At 55.6% G+C, this 14,350-nt stretch overlaps 1 protein-coding gene across 1 annotated transcript; it reads right to left on the minus strand.

The window, feature by feature from the left end:
- Positions 1–361: 361 nt before the first annotated feature.
- On the minus strand, positions 362–6,052 carry HSD11B2 (hydroxysteroid 11-beta dehydrogenase 2). Its single transcript, XM_059151776.1, has 5 exons — positions 5,630–6,052; positions 2,061–2,273; positions 1,756–1,941; positions 1,511–1,648; positions 362–1,327 (listed from the first exon to the last, which is right to left on the minus strand). The coding sequence occupies exons 1-5, from the start codon at positions 5,892–5,894 to the stop codon at positions 906–908; spliced, it is 1,224 nt and encodes a 407-aa protein (XP_059007759.1). The 5' UTR covers positions 5,895–6,052; the 3' UTR covers positions 362–905.
- Positions 6,053–14,350: the final 8,298 nt, after the last annotated feature.

Here is a 14,350-nt window from a genome sequence, read left to right on the forward strand (position 1 = left end):
CTTCGCTGGCCCTCTCCCTGTGCAGCCAGGTTCTGCAAGGTCGGGGAAGTCACTGGAGGCCCCGGTAGGCCTGTGCAGTTGGGTCCTGGCCCTGGACGGTCCCAGGCGTATTTGCCTTATTGAGCCCCACTATGCCCTAGGCCAGGGGCATGACCCCCATTTCACTCTGAGGAAGCCCAAATCTGTGGATAAATGATCTTCCCCCAGTCAGTGAAGGGGTAACTCAGTGTGAACCACAGACCCTGTGCCCAGAGCCTCAGCCCATGCCAACCAGCAGGGGTTGCCCAGGCTGTCCCCATCTGTCACCAAACAACAACCTGTCATCCAGGTAGTCACCCCATCCCCACACAGCATTTTTCCATTCTAGGAGAAATAAAAATCTATATTTAAAAGGTGGCAGTCAGGCAAGTGGGGGCAGCAGCCTGCCTGTGGCTGGGGGGGTTGGGGTGGGTGGTCAGGGCCCTAATTCTTGAGCCAGTCAAGAACCAGGATTCACCCTTTGAATTGCAGCACTGAGGCACTGGTGCCTCAAAAAAATCCTGAGGGGGTCCCCACCCCACCCAGTCACTCCTTAGTTTGCAGAGACATTGTCTGCGGGATCCTGTCGAAGTCTACAGCTAAGTCTAGCACAGAGTTCCCCATCCAGCTGGGTTCTCCCAGCTCCATGGTGGAACCTTGCGCCCAAGAGGGTCTGTGTGGGCTCATGAAGCAGTAGAGAGGCCTGGAGGCTTATTGGGAAGCCTCAGCTTCACCAGGCCTGGCCTGGGGCACTGATCAAGTGGGGAGGGCTAGGGTCCTTAAGGCCAGGCTCTAGGGCAGGCTCGGGGGGGTCACAATGCCTGGGGAGGGCCAAGGGCTCCTGGGACCTCCTCTGCCGAAGCAGCTAGGCCATCTGTGGGCACTGCTCACTGGGCTGCCACGGGGGAAGGGCCTGGGTCTGGGTCCGGGCCCGGGTCCTGGGCTGCATCCTGAGCTGGGGTGGAGCCCGGCTGGCCGGGCCGCAGTGCTCTTGGCAGACAGTGATTGATGAAGAAGGTCTGCAGGAAGCGGCGCCGCAGGCCCTCAGGCAGGTAGTAGTGGATGAAGTACATGAGCCCCAGGCCATGGCCCGGGTAGTAGCGGCGTCGTGGCTGAACCGCCAGCAGTGCATCGGTGATGGCATCTACCACCGGGCTGAGGTCTGGCAGTGCCAGGCGCAGTGAGTGCAGGAACTGCCCGTGTAAGTGCTCGATGTAGTCCTCGCCGTAGGCCTGGAGCAACTCTTGGGGCAGGCTGGCCAGCAGCAGCTCCTTGCGCTGCTCCCACTGGCCCACATTGCGCACAGACTCTGGGGGGAGGGAGCGAGCGGCAAGGTCAGGGTGAGGTCAGTTAGGGAAGCCAAAGCCAGACTCAGGTCCATCTACCCCCAAACCGATCCCTGCCTCCAGCCCGAGCCTTGCCCATTCCTCAGCCCTGATCCCACCCCAGACAGGACCACACCCACATGCCCCATCCCAAACCCAACCCCCACCTGTTTTAAAGCAGCCAGGCTGGATGACGCTGACCTTGACCCCCCAGGGCAGGAGTTCACAGCTGAATGTGTCCATGAGCAGCACCATGGCCGCTTTGGAAGCCCCATAGGCGGCCAAGCATGGGTATGGCATGTCTCCTGGGGAGGGATTGGGAGTGAAGCAGCTCAGCCAGGGCCAGAGGCTCTGGCATCCCTCCCCACTCTGCAGCAGCACCTTTTCTACTCTAGTGGGGAAGGGCACTCACCTGCTGGGCTGCCCAGAGTCACAATGCGGCCCCTAGAACGGCGCAGCAGTGGCAAGAGACCCTTGGTCAGCTCAAGCGCACCGAAGAAGTTCACCTCCATGCAGCTGCGGAAAGTGGCCACTGGAGACAGCTCCACATCAGCCACCACATCATTGTAGCCTGCGTTGTTGACCAGGCCCCACAAACCTGAGAAGGGGTGAAAAAAGAGCCCAAAGATCCGGGTCAGGGCAGCAGCAAACCTCTAACTCCTGCCCATTCACTCCCACCCAAGCACACTCTCTCCTGGGGGAGCCATGGCCACTGACCTGTGCTGGTGGTGTGGGCCTTTGTGAACTCCAGTGCTCGGCTGATGTCTGCTGGCTTAGTTAGGTCCATCTGCAGCAGCCTTAGGCGAGGGGAACAGCAGGTGCGCAGCTCTAGGGCACCGGGGCTGTCCAAGTCCAACACGGTGGCCAGCACCGTAAAGCCCATGGCGTCTAGCTTCTTGGCCGCCTCCTTGCCAAAACCAGAGTCACAGCCTGGCCAGGGCAGAGCAGCCAGTCAACTCCTACTGTGGCCCAGTCCGGCCCAAGACAACTCTAGGATTCACCGGGGTCCAGACAGGATCCAGGCCCCTGGATATCCAGTCTTCAGCAGTCAGCAGCCCTCCCTCCTTCCCAGATTTGCCTCTACAGGCTTCGCCCCTCTGGCTGAGCACCTGGGCCCCAGCTCTCTCATAGCTGCCAACTCCCTGACTCCCCATAGCTGCCCCAAACATGGCTTACAAGTCCCACTTTACAGATGAAGACACAAAGACCGAGGAATTCAAAGTTGCTTCCCGAAGTCACTTAGCCAGTAAAGAGGACGGTCAGGACTCTCCTGGAGGTCAGCGGGAGACCCTGCCTGCTTTGCTCTCAGGCCTCAGCTTGCGGGTACAGTAACACAGGCTCTCCCTTTCTCGCTGCCCTTGCCTGGGCTTCTTCCTCTTACCTGGCCTAGGAAGCAGCCCCTCTTTGGTCCTGTCCCATCTTGCCCCCTTGAATCCATTCTCTACCTAAGCAGCCAGAGGGATCTTTCCAAAAATGACAGTATCACTCTGCGGCTCAAAACCTTTCCAAGCCCCCCGCCCTCCCCCACCACCAAGCCCTCAGGATGAAGCCCAAGCTCTCCGTGCACGTCATCACAACCTGAGCCCCACCTCCCTTCCCAGCCAACACCCCTACTATTGTTCCAGGCTGCAGGCAAGCAGGAGGCCAATCCCCACCTCACCCTTGACCCCTAGTCTTGGAATTCCAATCAGTGGCAACAGTGGGGCATTCTCTGAGCCTCAGACCACTTGCCCCCAGGACAGGCAAGATGATGGATGGAGAAGAGAACAGACCTGCATTTGAATCTCTTCCCACACCCAACAAGTGTGACCTGAGGTCAGTTACCACTTGAGAGACTTAATTTCCTGTCTTTGGTATGTGGAGAGAGGAACCACCAGGCAGAGCCAGAGTGAGGGTCTCATAAGCCATGCCCCCTTCCTTGATTGTTCCCATTCTGGTCCTGATTCCTGGGCAACCAGCAAGGGGAGGGAGAGGTCCTTGAGGGCTGAGGCTCTCTGAAGCCTCTCTCCCTGGAGGTCCTGCTGAACAGAAGCTTCACAGGAGCCCTGCTTCCCCAGTTCTGGACAATTCTGGACACTCTGGGATGGGAAGCCCTCTTCACCTCAGCCCCGTCCCCTCTGCTGCGGCAGCGAACAAAGCTGAGCAGGGAGGGGGCTGTGAGCTGGGCTTTGCATGGGTGGCTGGGAGACTGCAGACAGCCCTGGGCTGATGGGTCTTTCCAGGGCCAGTGTGGCTCCAGGAGGCAAGGGAGCACCTGTGTGCCCACTCGAATAAGCTCCCTCCCGGAGCAGACAAGCCATTCACAGGGAGAGGGAAGCCTTCCAGAGCCTCAGCTCTGTGGCCCCAACAGTCACCCATGCCTTACACACCCTCTTGTTCACCTGTACACACACAGATACCTGTACATACCTCCAACCTGCCTGCCTATTCACACGGGGGTTCATGCCCAGGAAACCCCCTGCCACCATCGGTACACAGATGTACACACAAGGCACTCAGCCACTCAGCCCAAACTCTGACCCCATGGCTGAGCTCTTGGAGTGGCCTTGGGCAGCAGTTTTCAGGGGAATTCTCAGGCAGCTCTGGCAGGCTCAAGACACCGTTTCTGGCAGGTGAGGCAGGGCCTGGGCACCTCTTTGTCTTGCAGTCAGGTGGTGAGAAAGGAACCCGCAGAGAAGCTGGACTGGGCTGAGCAGCGCTCCCATCCCAGAGTTGCGGGAGCCCAAGCCTCAGCTGGTGTCCCACCTCTCCCCTTAGTCTCAGGCTCAAGGCAAGGAGAAGTAACAGCAGCAGCATGAAGGCCTGAGCGGAGATCTCAGGAAAGACTGCCCACTGGGTCACTGCCCACTGCTGGTCAGTACCAGCTGATAGCCCGGGTCCTGTTGAGGCAGCTCACGTATTAGAAGGCAGAGCCCACAACCTAGTTCCTGCTTCATACCAGGAGGGTCTGTATCTTTCCTTCTCCAATCCCTTGAAATTTCATACTGTACCCTGAACTCAGGTCCCACGCATCCAGCCTGAACCCTGCTTTAACTCTGCCCTCTTGCTGAAGCCCAAAAGCCCTCATGCCATCCCTACTCCCACCCCACCTCAGCAATCTGGCTTCTTACCTGGCATTCAGGGCCTCTTCTGAGGAAACAACCTCATATCCTACCACATCCCAGCAGCCGGGCTAGTTATGGACTGTCCCCTACCCAGGCCATGCTCATTCCTGTCTCAAACCTTTGTCCCACATCCACGCTTTGTCTGATCCAAAACACCTTCCATCCATCTTCACTCATCCTTCCAGGCCCAGCACAAGGATGGCCTCTGGGAAGTTCTCCCAGGTCCATCTGATCATGCAAGGGCCCCTACTGGACAGAGCCTCTAAGAAGCTGGTCTAGAGGCAACCCTCAGAGGCAGGGCCCAATATAAGGGCAGAGCTCTGAGAACCTGTCCAAAGCCATGGGGATTGGGGGAGAACTAGGCTGCCCCTCCCCCCATACAACAGAGCCAGTTCCCCCTGGCCTTTCTCCCCCTCCCCACTTCCGGCTAAGCCTTAGTCGCCCCCTGCCCCCCCACTACCGTCCTTCTGGTGACAGATTTATTCCCTGCTCTAGACAAAGGGAACTCTGCCAGGCAGCAAGAGGCACCTGAGTACAGCCCTCCAAGACCTCCTTCCTGGGCACTGGAGGAGGAATTGTGGGGTGGGGTGCTGGTTGCAGACTCTGGACGACTACCTCAGCAGTTTGGGGATGGGTGGCAGGTTCTGAGAGGCAGCTGAATGAACGGATGCCTCTCATGGTGACCTCAACCTTTTCTGGAGTCTAAGGATCCCAGTCAACTGGGGGGGGGTGCCTCAACTCCCCATCTAAGCGTCTTCCTCTGACCCCAGGGAAGAGGAGATAGGGCATCCCATGTGGGGATGTTAGGCAGAGGTCAAGGGGTGACCATCCTCTGAAGTCCTTCGGAGCGCGCCTCTGTTCAGAGACTGCTGTCTTGAAGAGGGGCATAGCATAAACCCCAAACTCCAGGAGGTTCCGTCTTTCTCATCCAGCAGTTGTCCCTGCGCACCTGCCCACTCCCGGCCTCATTCTCCCTCCAACGCTCTCCACAGCGGCAGGTAGTTAACCCGGACTTAGGGAGGTGCCTTGCGCTTCCTACTTGGCTCACTCCCGGCACCCAAGGGAAGGCGACACTCCCACTCCTGAGCTAGGGTCCCGCCTTGCCTTGGAGTGCTCAAGGGGAGCCCTCTGGGGGTCTGGTCCCGCCCTCGAGCCTGGAGTCCCCGCGCTTCGCGCACTCACCGGTGATGAGCACCGCGCGAGTGGCCACGGGCAGGCGCGGCGAGCGCGCCAGGCGGGACAACGCGATCCAGCCGGCGGCGGCCAGCACGGCGAGTGCGGCCGGCGGGGGCAGCAGGCGCTGGCACAGCCAGTCGAGCGCAGCCAGCAGCGCCAGCGCCGCCAGCAGCGGGCGGCCCAGACGCAGGTCTGCGCGCAGCAGCTGCAGCAGAGCGCGGGCCGCCACAAGCAGCCAGGCACCGCCCGACGGCCAAGGCCAGCGCTCCATGGCGGCTGGGCCGGGCTGGGCCGGGCTGGGCCGGGGCGGGGGCCGGGCTGGGGAGCAGGGAGAGGGACTTGGGGGCCGGGGAGAGGGGCGCGGGGTGCAGCAGAACACCGGCCAAGGACTGGAGGGACACTCGCTTTCTCTGTTCGCCCTCGGGCCGAGCTTATAAAGAGCCCCGGGGGGCGGGGGAGAGGGCGGAGCTGAGGCGGGGAAGGGGGCGGGGCTTTCCTCCACTTCTCACCCGCACCCTCCTCCGGGCAGGTGCCCCCCCTCCGCCCCGCCCCTGCGGCCAGATCTGCTTTCTAAGAAGCCGGAACAAAGTCCCAAAGTTGCTGCTAGAGGAGGAGCCGCCTAGCCGCGGACCGTGCCGGGAACAGGGCCGGTCGGTGTAGCCCTCGTCCCTTGCATCTGCTCACCCCTTCGCCCACACCCCCCCACGCTCCCAAGGCCGCTGACCCGCCGCTCCCAGGTGAGCACACCCACCTCACACTTGTTTGGGACACCTAAGGACACTTAGAACCACCATCAGCTTCCCACACCGACAGCACCTGTGCTGGCCTCCTGGCCTGCGGAACCGCTTGGAGAAGCAGCCCGCCCTCACCCGGCCGGCCGCCGCAGCCGCAGCGGGCACACGCGCCGCACTCCCACGCCGTGCACGGCCGCAGGTCCCGCGCGCGCGCGCGCAAACACACACAGACACACACACACTCACACACTCACACATACACTCACACACACACGCCCTGACGCGCGCTCACACCTAAGCTGCCCGCGGCCACAAAACCGGCTTGTGGCGGGTGCTGGGGGCAGCAAGATGACTGCCCAGGTTCTTGGGAGTCTCTTGCCCCGCCTTCCACCTTCCCTCCAGGGCCCAGTCCTGGGGATGCACCAACCCCACCTCCTTCTGCTAAACAAGTGTACGTGTGTGGGAGTGCAGGTGTGTGTGTGTGTGGCGGAGGCGGGTGCTCACAGAAAGTGTCTAGGCCTCCCATTACTTCCAGCCCACCCTCCAACCCATACTCCAGGCCAATGGGGACACCTGGAGAGTCAGTGAGGGCAGCCTCTAGGACAAAGTGATCCCTGTCCTACTCCCATGATCCCGCAGGGTATAAAATAAGTGATGTGAGTGTGGGTGCATTTCCCTGCCTGTATATATGAAGATCTGTGTTTGTGTGTGGCCCAGCGGCCCCCCATCCTGCCCACCCCCGTGTCTGGCACCCTGTATTTGGCATCCATGCTAGGGCTCTGCCAGGCACTAGGAATTGGTGCCAGCATTTGGCTGCCAGGCCTGATTTTGAGGGCAGTAGGTGCACCCCATGGCAGAAGGAGTCCCTGCTTCCTGTGGGCCTCTGGATCTTGCCCACTGACTGCCTCATCTATGCCCAAACTAGGTCCTGGGAGGTCATGGACCCCTCCTAGCCTTGTGCCCAATCTCTATCTTAGGTGCTCAGGCTCTGTGCCATGGCTTAGAGGCAGTGTCTCCTTCAAAGCCTTCTCTGACACCCAGGCATAGCTCCCTCTTGGGCCAGGGGAGTTGCAGGGAGGGGGCTGGGAGCCATTTAGGAAGGGACCTCTGGGTTGAGGGCCCATCTCCTGTTCAGAGCCACTTCTGTGCCTTTAAGTACTCCTCCTCCTCTCAGCACAGACGGCAGGCTAGCCCTGGCCTGGGGAGGAAATGTGTGACTACCTTGAGCACATGACCTTGTGTACCTGTTTGTACCAGTATTTGCAAACACTTGTGTCCATGTCCTGTGCCATGACCTGCAAGTGCCTGAGAGTGCACTTGTGTATGTTGTGTGTGCTTCTGGTGACTCTTTCTTTGTCTGGGCCATCCTTTGGAAACTCAGGGAAACATTCCTTTTCTAAAACCTGCTGACTCCTGTTGCTCTGAATCTATGGCCCAAGCTCACAGGTAGACACAGAAGCCTTGGCCTAGCTTCCTGACCTGAGCTGTAGACCCTGGATTTGTGGGAACCCCCACCCCACTTTGTCACCCTATTGAAAGTCTGGCTATGGTTTCTCCTGCCTTGGTGTATTAAGGGCTTCCTTGGGAGCGGGACAGGCATTTAAAGGAGGAAGTGGGGTGGGCGGTCCCAGGCAGTCTTCAAGGTCAAGGCCACACAGGTAGTCCTTAGCACTTGCTGAACTAGAACCCAAACTCTGGGAAGTGGAAGAGGGACAGCAAAGTGAGAACACAGAGTGAGAAGCAGAATCCTACATTGTCCTGAGAAGGAACCATGAAGAATCCTGACTTATCGGGAAGCCCATGGTGGGGAGAAAGACTTGCTGAGAGGGGGTATAGAGAATTGCCTTTGGTTGCGGAGTATAGGATGGCTAGGATGGGGAGGGGATATTTCCAGCTCATCTTTTGGGATTCTCTGCCACCTTGGACAGAACCATTAGTCTTGTGTGATTTGGGTCTTGTGGGACAGGATGATCTGCCACATTTTTATATGTGCCCACCCAGCTTACCCAAATTCACCCTACTTCCAAGGCCAAGAGGCCAGGCCTCCTTCCTAGGATCTATGTGGCAGTCTTCTGTGGCCTCCTCGGCAGCTGAACCCTTAGCCCTCATCAGGTGGAGAAGTTCTGGAAGTAGAAAGAAGGTGGTTCAGGCAGTCATGGATGGGAGGGGCTGGCCCAACCCTGTCTGAGGCCTGCTGCCAGCTTGTGCCTGCCCAGGGGCAGAGAACCAGCCTCTGCCAGAACGAGGAGTCTGGGCTGGCAGGGGCCTCCAAGGAAGAGAAGGGAAGGGAGGCAGAGGGCAGTAGCCCCAACTGATAAGGCAGGGCCTGACAGGGTCAATGGAATGAAGAGCAACCAGAAGGATCAGAGCCCCCTAGTCACCCCACCCCTAAGCCCTCAGCCCATTGTCTCCCTGAGTCCTCAGTCTGACATCCCCCTCACTGCTAGCCACCACCCATGATCTCTCCTCCCTCTTGGTCAGAAACCTGGTGAGGCAAACCCTTAGCTTACCCCAGGCTCTAGAGGGTCACGGGTTGGTGGGGGGCTGGCAGGCTGGCTGGGCTGCTCCAGGTGAGTCTCGCAGCTCACTGGCACCATCTGCTGGCCTCGCTGGAAGGGCGCTGCTCTGAGGGGATAGAGTGAAGCTGAAGGCGGGATTTGAGGATGGGGGAACAGAAGCACACGTGGTGGGCCATCCCAGTCTCCAAGAGTTCACCCTCTGTCCCCTGGCCACACTGGGGCTCCTGGAGCCAAGACTCCTTCATCATGTCTCCCTCCCTTGGTGGTGCAGCTCAGGGGCAGCAAAGTCCCAAGGAGGCCCTGCCTTGCCCTCTGGTCCCTCCCAGCACAGGGCAGAGGGGCCCATCTTTCTGGCAATGGCCAGTACCCCCACTGAGGTTCCAGACCCCATCGCCCCTATCCTCAGAGATAGCAAACTTTTGTTCAGTTTCTACTGGATGCCAGCCCCTGTGGTGGGTGTCCTGGGTTCATAACAATAACCCGCCTCTTCCACTGGTGGCTGCAACAGAGAACGTCTTTCACCTCAATCCCATACAACTCCCCTCCAGCACTGTTCTTGTGCTCCCCTCTCCTCATTTCCTTAAATTTATCTACAATCGCCATCTCCACGCTCTCCCCGCCCCCACTCTAGCTCTGCCTGGCTCCCCCTCCTGACCTCACCAAAGGCCACCAGAGGACTACATCCCATTTCCCAAATGCCACAGACACATCTCTGCTCAGGTGTACGTGAGCTCTCACTTCAGACTCAGGGGTACTTGAGCCCAGTCTGGGATCTTGAGAACTGTGTTAATGCGGGACCATGTTTGCCACATGCGGCCTCATAAAATTTCGTTTCTGTGGGCCAAAGGAGAGCTGGGAATGGTCTTGAGCAAATGAGATACCTGTCCCAGTTGCCAGGAAATGAATTTAGGGATGGGGGGAGAGTGGAGGCTGGAAGTCGTGTTGCGGTATCCAGACAAGGGACAGAAGCAGAGGTCTGCTTTGGGCTAAGTGAGTCCAAGATGCTTGTGGATATGCAAGAGCTGAGCCCAGAGGCACCTGGATGCCAGCCGTCTCCAGCACATAACACGGCTCCGTGGCACAGGAGCCCAGGAGATCACCGACCCACCTTCATGTGCCCTAGGCATGAAGTGAAATCCCTCTGTTTTCAGAGGTACGCTATCTAGGCTGTGCATCTGGAAATCCGGCCCTTTGGTTAGTGGGGAAGGGTGAGGCAGGGGAAGCCTGGGATATCACTTACATTTTCAAACTGTCTTGCACCCTCCTCAGAACTTTTCTTTTGCCTCTAGGATTGAAGGCAGATATTTGGGGATTAGGGCCCTCGAGTTTGGGAAACACTAAGAGAATGTGCTCAGAAGCGTTTTCTAGACCAGCCCTGGGGGGGAAAGGCAAGCCCAACTGAGAACACCTGCCAGGAGTGCTTGGCTGACTCCAGGTGAAACCGGCTATCTCGGATCCCACAGTGTGGTTTTTGAGTCATTCATAACCTTCTGCCACATTTCCTGTGTGTTTGTCATATGCCAGTCCTGTGTGTGGTTTCCTTGTCCCTTATTTTATTTACTATGCTCATATAGTCCCTGTGAAGCAGGTACTATACATGAGAGAACAAACCCAGGGGCACCTGGTGGCTAAGTAGGTTAATCAGCCGACTCCTGGTTTCTGCTCAGGTCATGATCCCAGGGTCCTAGGATCCAGCCCCAGGGCGGATGTACTCCGAGCAGAGTCTACTTGTCCCTCTCCCTCTGCTCCCCCCTCCCATCCTGCTCTCTCTCTCAAATAATAAATAAATAAAATCTTTAAAAAAAAGAAAGGAAGGAAACCCAGAGAGGTTATGGGGTGCCGTAGGTCACACAGCTATCCAGATGCTAGGCTCCCAACCATCTGGTCACCCTGCCTCTTGGCCTTCAGCCTAGGGCGCTGGCAATACCTGGGTGAAAGACTATCAACCTTTTTAAAAAATTTGCTTCTAGACTAGAAACATGTCACCCAGTGGTAGAATTAAGGCAAGTTGTTAAAACAAATTCCAAGACTTGCTTCTTTATAATTCCATCACGGCTGATTTAGGCCTTTTTTTTTTTTTTTTTGGCAGAACAACTGCAAAAGATACAAAAATTAGTTGCTGTTGGCTAGCTGATTTACTTTATTTACATATATAAAATTCACCCCACCCTTGGTGGCTAATACCCCCCTGGGGAAGCTGTGGCTGTTTTCTGATTGCTGGTGGGGAGGCCTGTGTGCGTTGTTTTTTTAAATAAACTGAAACCAGATGGAGGGGGGTTTTGTTCACAGCCTTGCCTACAATTTTCTCCAGCAAATTCCTTGAAAAGCCAACCACCTATGAGTGGTGCCTGTTCTCCTAGGAGGTCTCTCACCGCTGGTATGCAAATGGTGAGCAGGATGGGGATTTCTGAAAGAGAAACTAAATAAGGGGCAGAGGAAGCTTCTTGGGTCAGGGGCTTTCTGGAATGCGGGGTCATCTCCTCATGGAGCCCCGATTTTAGGTCTGCACTTAGAGTTTGTGTCCTCATTCCCCACTTCTCCCTGGAGTTGGGGGGTTGGCCTGGGGAGATGGAGTCTTGGGCTGGGCTTGAGTCAGAATCACCTGGACCCATCACCGGGTGAAAATAAGGTTTCCAGACTCCCCGTATATATCCCATTTGTACTGCTAACTGCTGGTGTGAGACGCCACCTCTTCAAATGGGTTGATTTTTGAGTTGGTGGGGGGGTATATTCCCCAAAAGGGGCCCAAGCTATTCTGGCTTCCATCCTGGGAAGACCACTTGCTCATGGTGGTTATCGAAATATTTTTAATCACCAGCCAGGTCTAGGGCTTTTGTAATGTCCCTCGAGCACCTCGTTAAGTGATTCCTTGCTTGGAGAGATGAAGCAAAGCCTCCCCCTGGTCACAGTGTCAGAGGGTTAGCATTTTTCTTTGGAATGTGAATTGGGTATTGTCGCAGTGAAGTATGACCCAGTCCCCGGGCAGGGGGAGGACACGTCTTTCCCAGCTCCAACCTTCATTCCTAGCTCAGAACACTGTTCTTTTGGATTCCGACCCTTTTCAGATAATTGTGTCAGGTTACATAAGGTTTCGAGATATGAGCACTCAAAGGAAATTCCGCTGGGAACAGGCCTGAGAGGTTCCGGCGCATAATTTGCTTTCAAGTATTCCAGGAAAAATTCAGGTGTTTCAGGCCTGCACATTTCTGAAATAAAGTAACCACAGTCAGCAGCTTTGCAAGCATGTACCATTGCCCATAGAAGTGAGCAAGCAAAGAGAGCAATTTCATGCAGGATGAAAATACCCCTCCCTGGGGAGCATGTGCAGGCCCCAGGGAGAGGAGGTCATTTACAAAGAGGACTGCTTTGACCAGGTGGCCATAGATATTTTCACCAGCACAAAATACCCTTTACCGCCCCCCACCGCCCCCTGCGTCTTAGGTAACACATGTGGTAGACACAAGCCTTCAGTTTTCCAAGAAACATAAAATAAAAACTGAATTACTGGCAGAGAAGCTTTAAAATCTTTAGTTCCTCGGACTCTGTGGGCACATTTTTCACACATCATGATTTTTATTACAGTTGCCTCCAAGGGACTGCCCTGCAGCAGCTCTGTTGCATAAGGCGCTGTTTCCAAACACCTTGTCCCCAACGAGACACACAGAATAAGTTTTTATCTAGGTCTGAGAGAATTCTGGAGGGGTGACATCGTGTTCCAAGCTGCACTGGTTATAGTCAACAGTGGGAAGGCTTCCAGAATCTTCTCACCAAAGAAGCTGAAAGAATATTCTGAATACCGAGCAGTATTTCTTTCTTAAAGCACAAAGTGGTCATAAAAACCATTTAACACGGAAAAATTAATGGGAGGAAAATGTCCTTTGTGTAGCAAATTAAAAAAATCGTTACAAGGCGTATGGGGGGGGGAAAAATAGATGTACTACGTTGAAGGGATAATAAGATAGGAAAGAATTTTTGCACCAAAAATAATTCAACAAGTATCATTTACTTTATAAAAGGCTTCACAAAAGAACTCCCATAGGAAGCACTATCTTTTCATTTATTCCATCTTTCTGCCCTCCCTTCCTTCCTTCAGCAAACATTTATTGAGCACTTGCTGTGTTCCAAGCTCTGTACTAAGGAGTTAGATAAGCATCATTCCTCCCCTTGGGGTCTCTCTGGCTGTCTGGAGGGACAGCCCCTAATCAGATCAGTACACAATCAGGAGCCACTGAGAGTGGAAACCAGAGTCCCATCGTGCTATGGGAGTAACAGTGTCTTCTGAGGGTCGGGGAAAGCTAGCCCAGAGGAAGTGATGATCCAGGTAGCAAATAGCATCAGTGCAAAAGGCCTCCGTATGACCTCGAGCCTGGTCCTTTGAGGAAAGGGAGGCCCATGAGGCTGTAGGAATTACCCGGAGCCAGGGGGCACGGAAGGTCTTGGAGGCCACTGTGAGGAGAAGGGTTTGATTCTAATTTCATGGTATATGGAACTATTGCTCCCTGGGGAGCAGGGAGGGTCATGATGGTTGTAAGTAGGAAGTAAAATAATCAGTTTGGCTTTAAAAAAAGAAACTTTTTTTTGACAGCCACAAGTTGTGAGGAGAATGGACTGAGGGGGATGGGAGCCCACAATGGAAGCACTAAGACCAGTCTGGAGGCTACTGAGCTTGCCGGGGCAAGATATTCTGGTGGCCATGGGCAGAAGCCATGTGGAGGGGCCGGTTCATCCAGGGTTCATTGGAAAGTGTACTGTGACCCAGACAAAGTGGACCCAGAGAATGAGAGCGATGGCTGGCCACATCCCACCTGGGCTAATTTGACAATTAAAATTTAATTTTATTAGTTGATGAAATGGATAGCATCATCTTCCTGATGGAAAGATAAGCAAGGTCTAGATGATACGTATGGATGTCTACTACCAGCTGAACACTCCATGTGCTTTAGTAGTACGAGCACAATTTCAGTCCTCATCACACTTGTGTTGTAGCTAGTTACCTTCATTTCACCAAAGGAGCAAATTGAGACTCACAGAGGTGAACGAGTTTGCCCAGCTGGCGATGGCAGAGCTGAGATTGAAACTGGTAAACTATAGACCTGCCCTGGGATGAGTGACAGGTCTTGGAGGGGCCCAGGTGCACAATGGCTCTAATGAAGGATGGGCTGGCTTGGCACAGGGCATGGGGGTTTTTTAATCTTTAAGGGTGTGCAAGCCCTTAAAACCACAATTGGGCCTTTTCTCCCTGTAGCTTGGTCTCTTCCACCCTGGGCAGACTGACCTTGTGGGGCAACCATTGTGGACAGGAACAAGTTCTGCCCCAGGGGCTGACTTCTGTTCCAGAAAAGTGGGCCTCACATTTTCATGGAAATTGGCCAAAGGGGCAGGAGGAGCTAAGACAACACTCCAAGTAAAGGGAACCCTGTGGGGAAAGGCCTGGGGGTGGCAGCAAATGCTGTAGGTTCTAGGAGCTTCGTAAT

The sequence above is a fragment of the Mustela lutreola genome, chromosome 16 (assembly GCF_030435805.1).
Source record: "Mustela lutreola isolate mMusLut2 chromosome 16, mMusLut2.pri, whole genome shotgun sequence".
NCBI lineage: Eukaryota > Metazoa > Chordata > Mammalia > Carnivora > Mustelidae > Mustela > Mustela lutreola.

Coding starts and splice junctions, on each gene's coding strand:
- HSD11B2 (XM_059151776.1), bottom strand. CDS start 5,894: ATGGAGCGCTGGCCTTGGCCGTCGGGCGGTGCCTGGCTGCTTGTGGCG. Junction 1,649..1,755: donor GACTCTGGGCAGCCCAGCAG/GTGAGTGCCCTT, acceptor ATCCCTCCCCAG/GAGACATGCCATACCCATGC. Junction 1,328..1,510: donor GCCTGGCTGCTTTAAAACAG/GTGGGGGTTGGG, acceptor CCCTCCCCCCAG/AGTCTGTGCGCAATGTGGGC.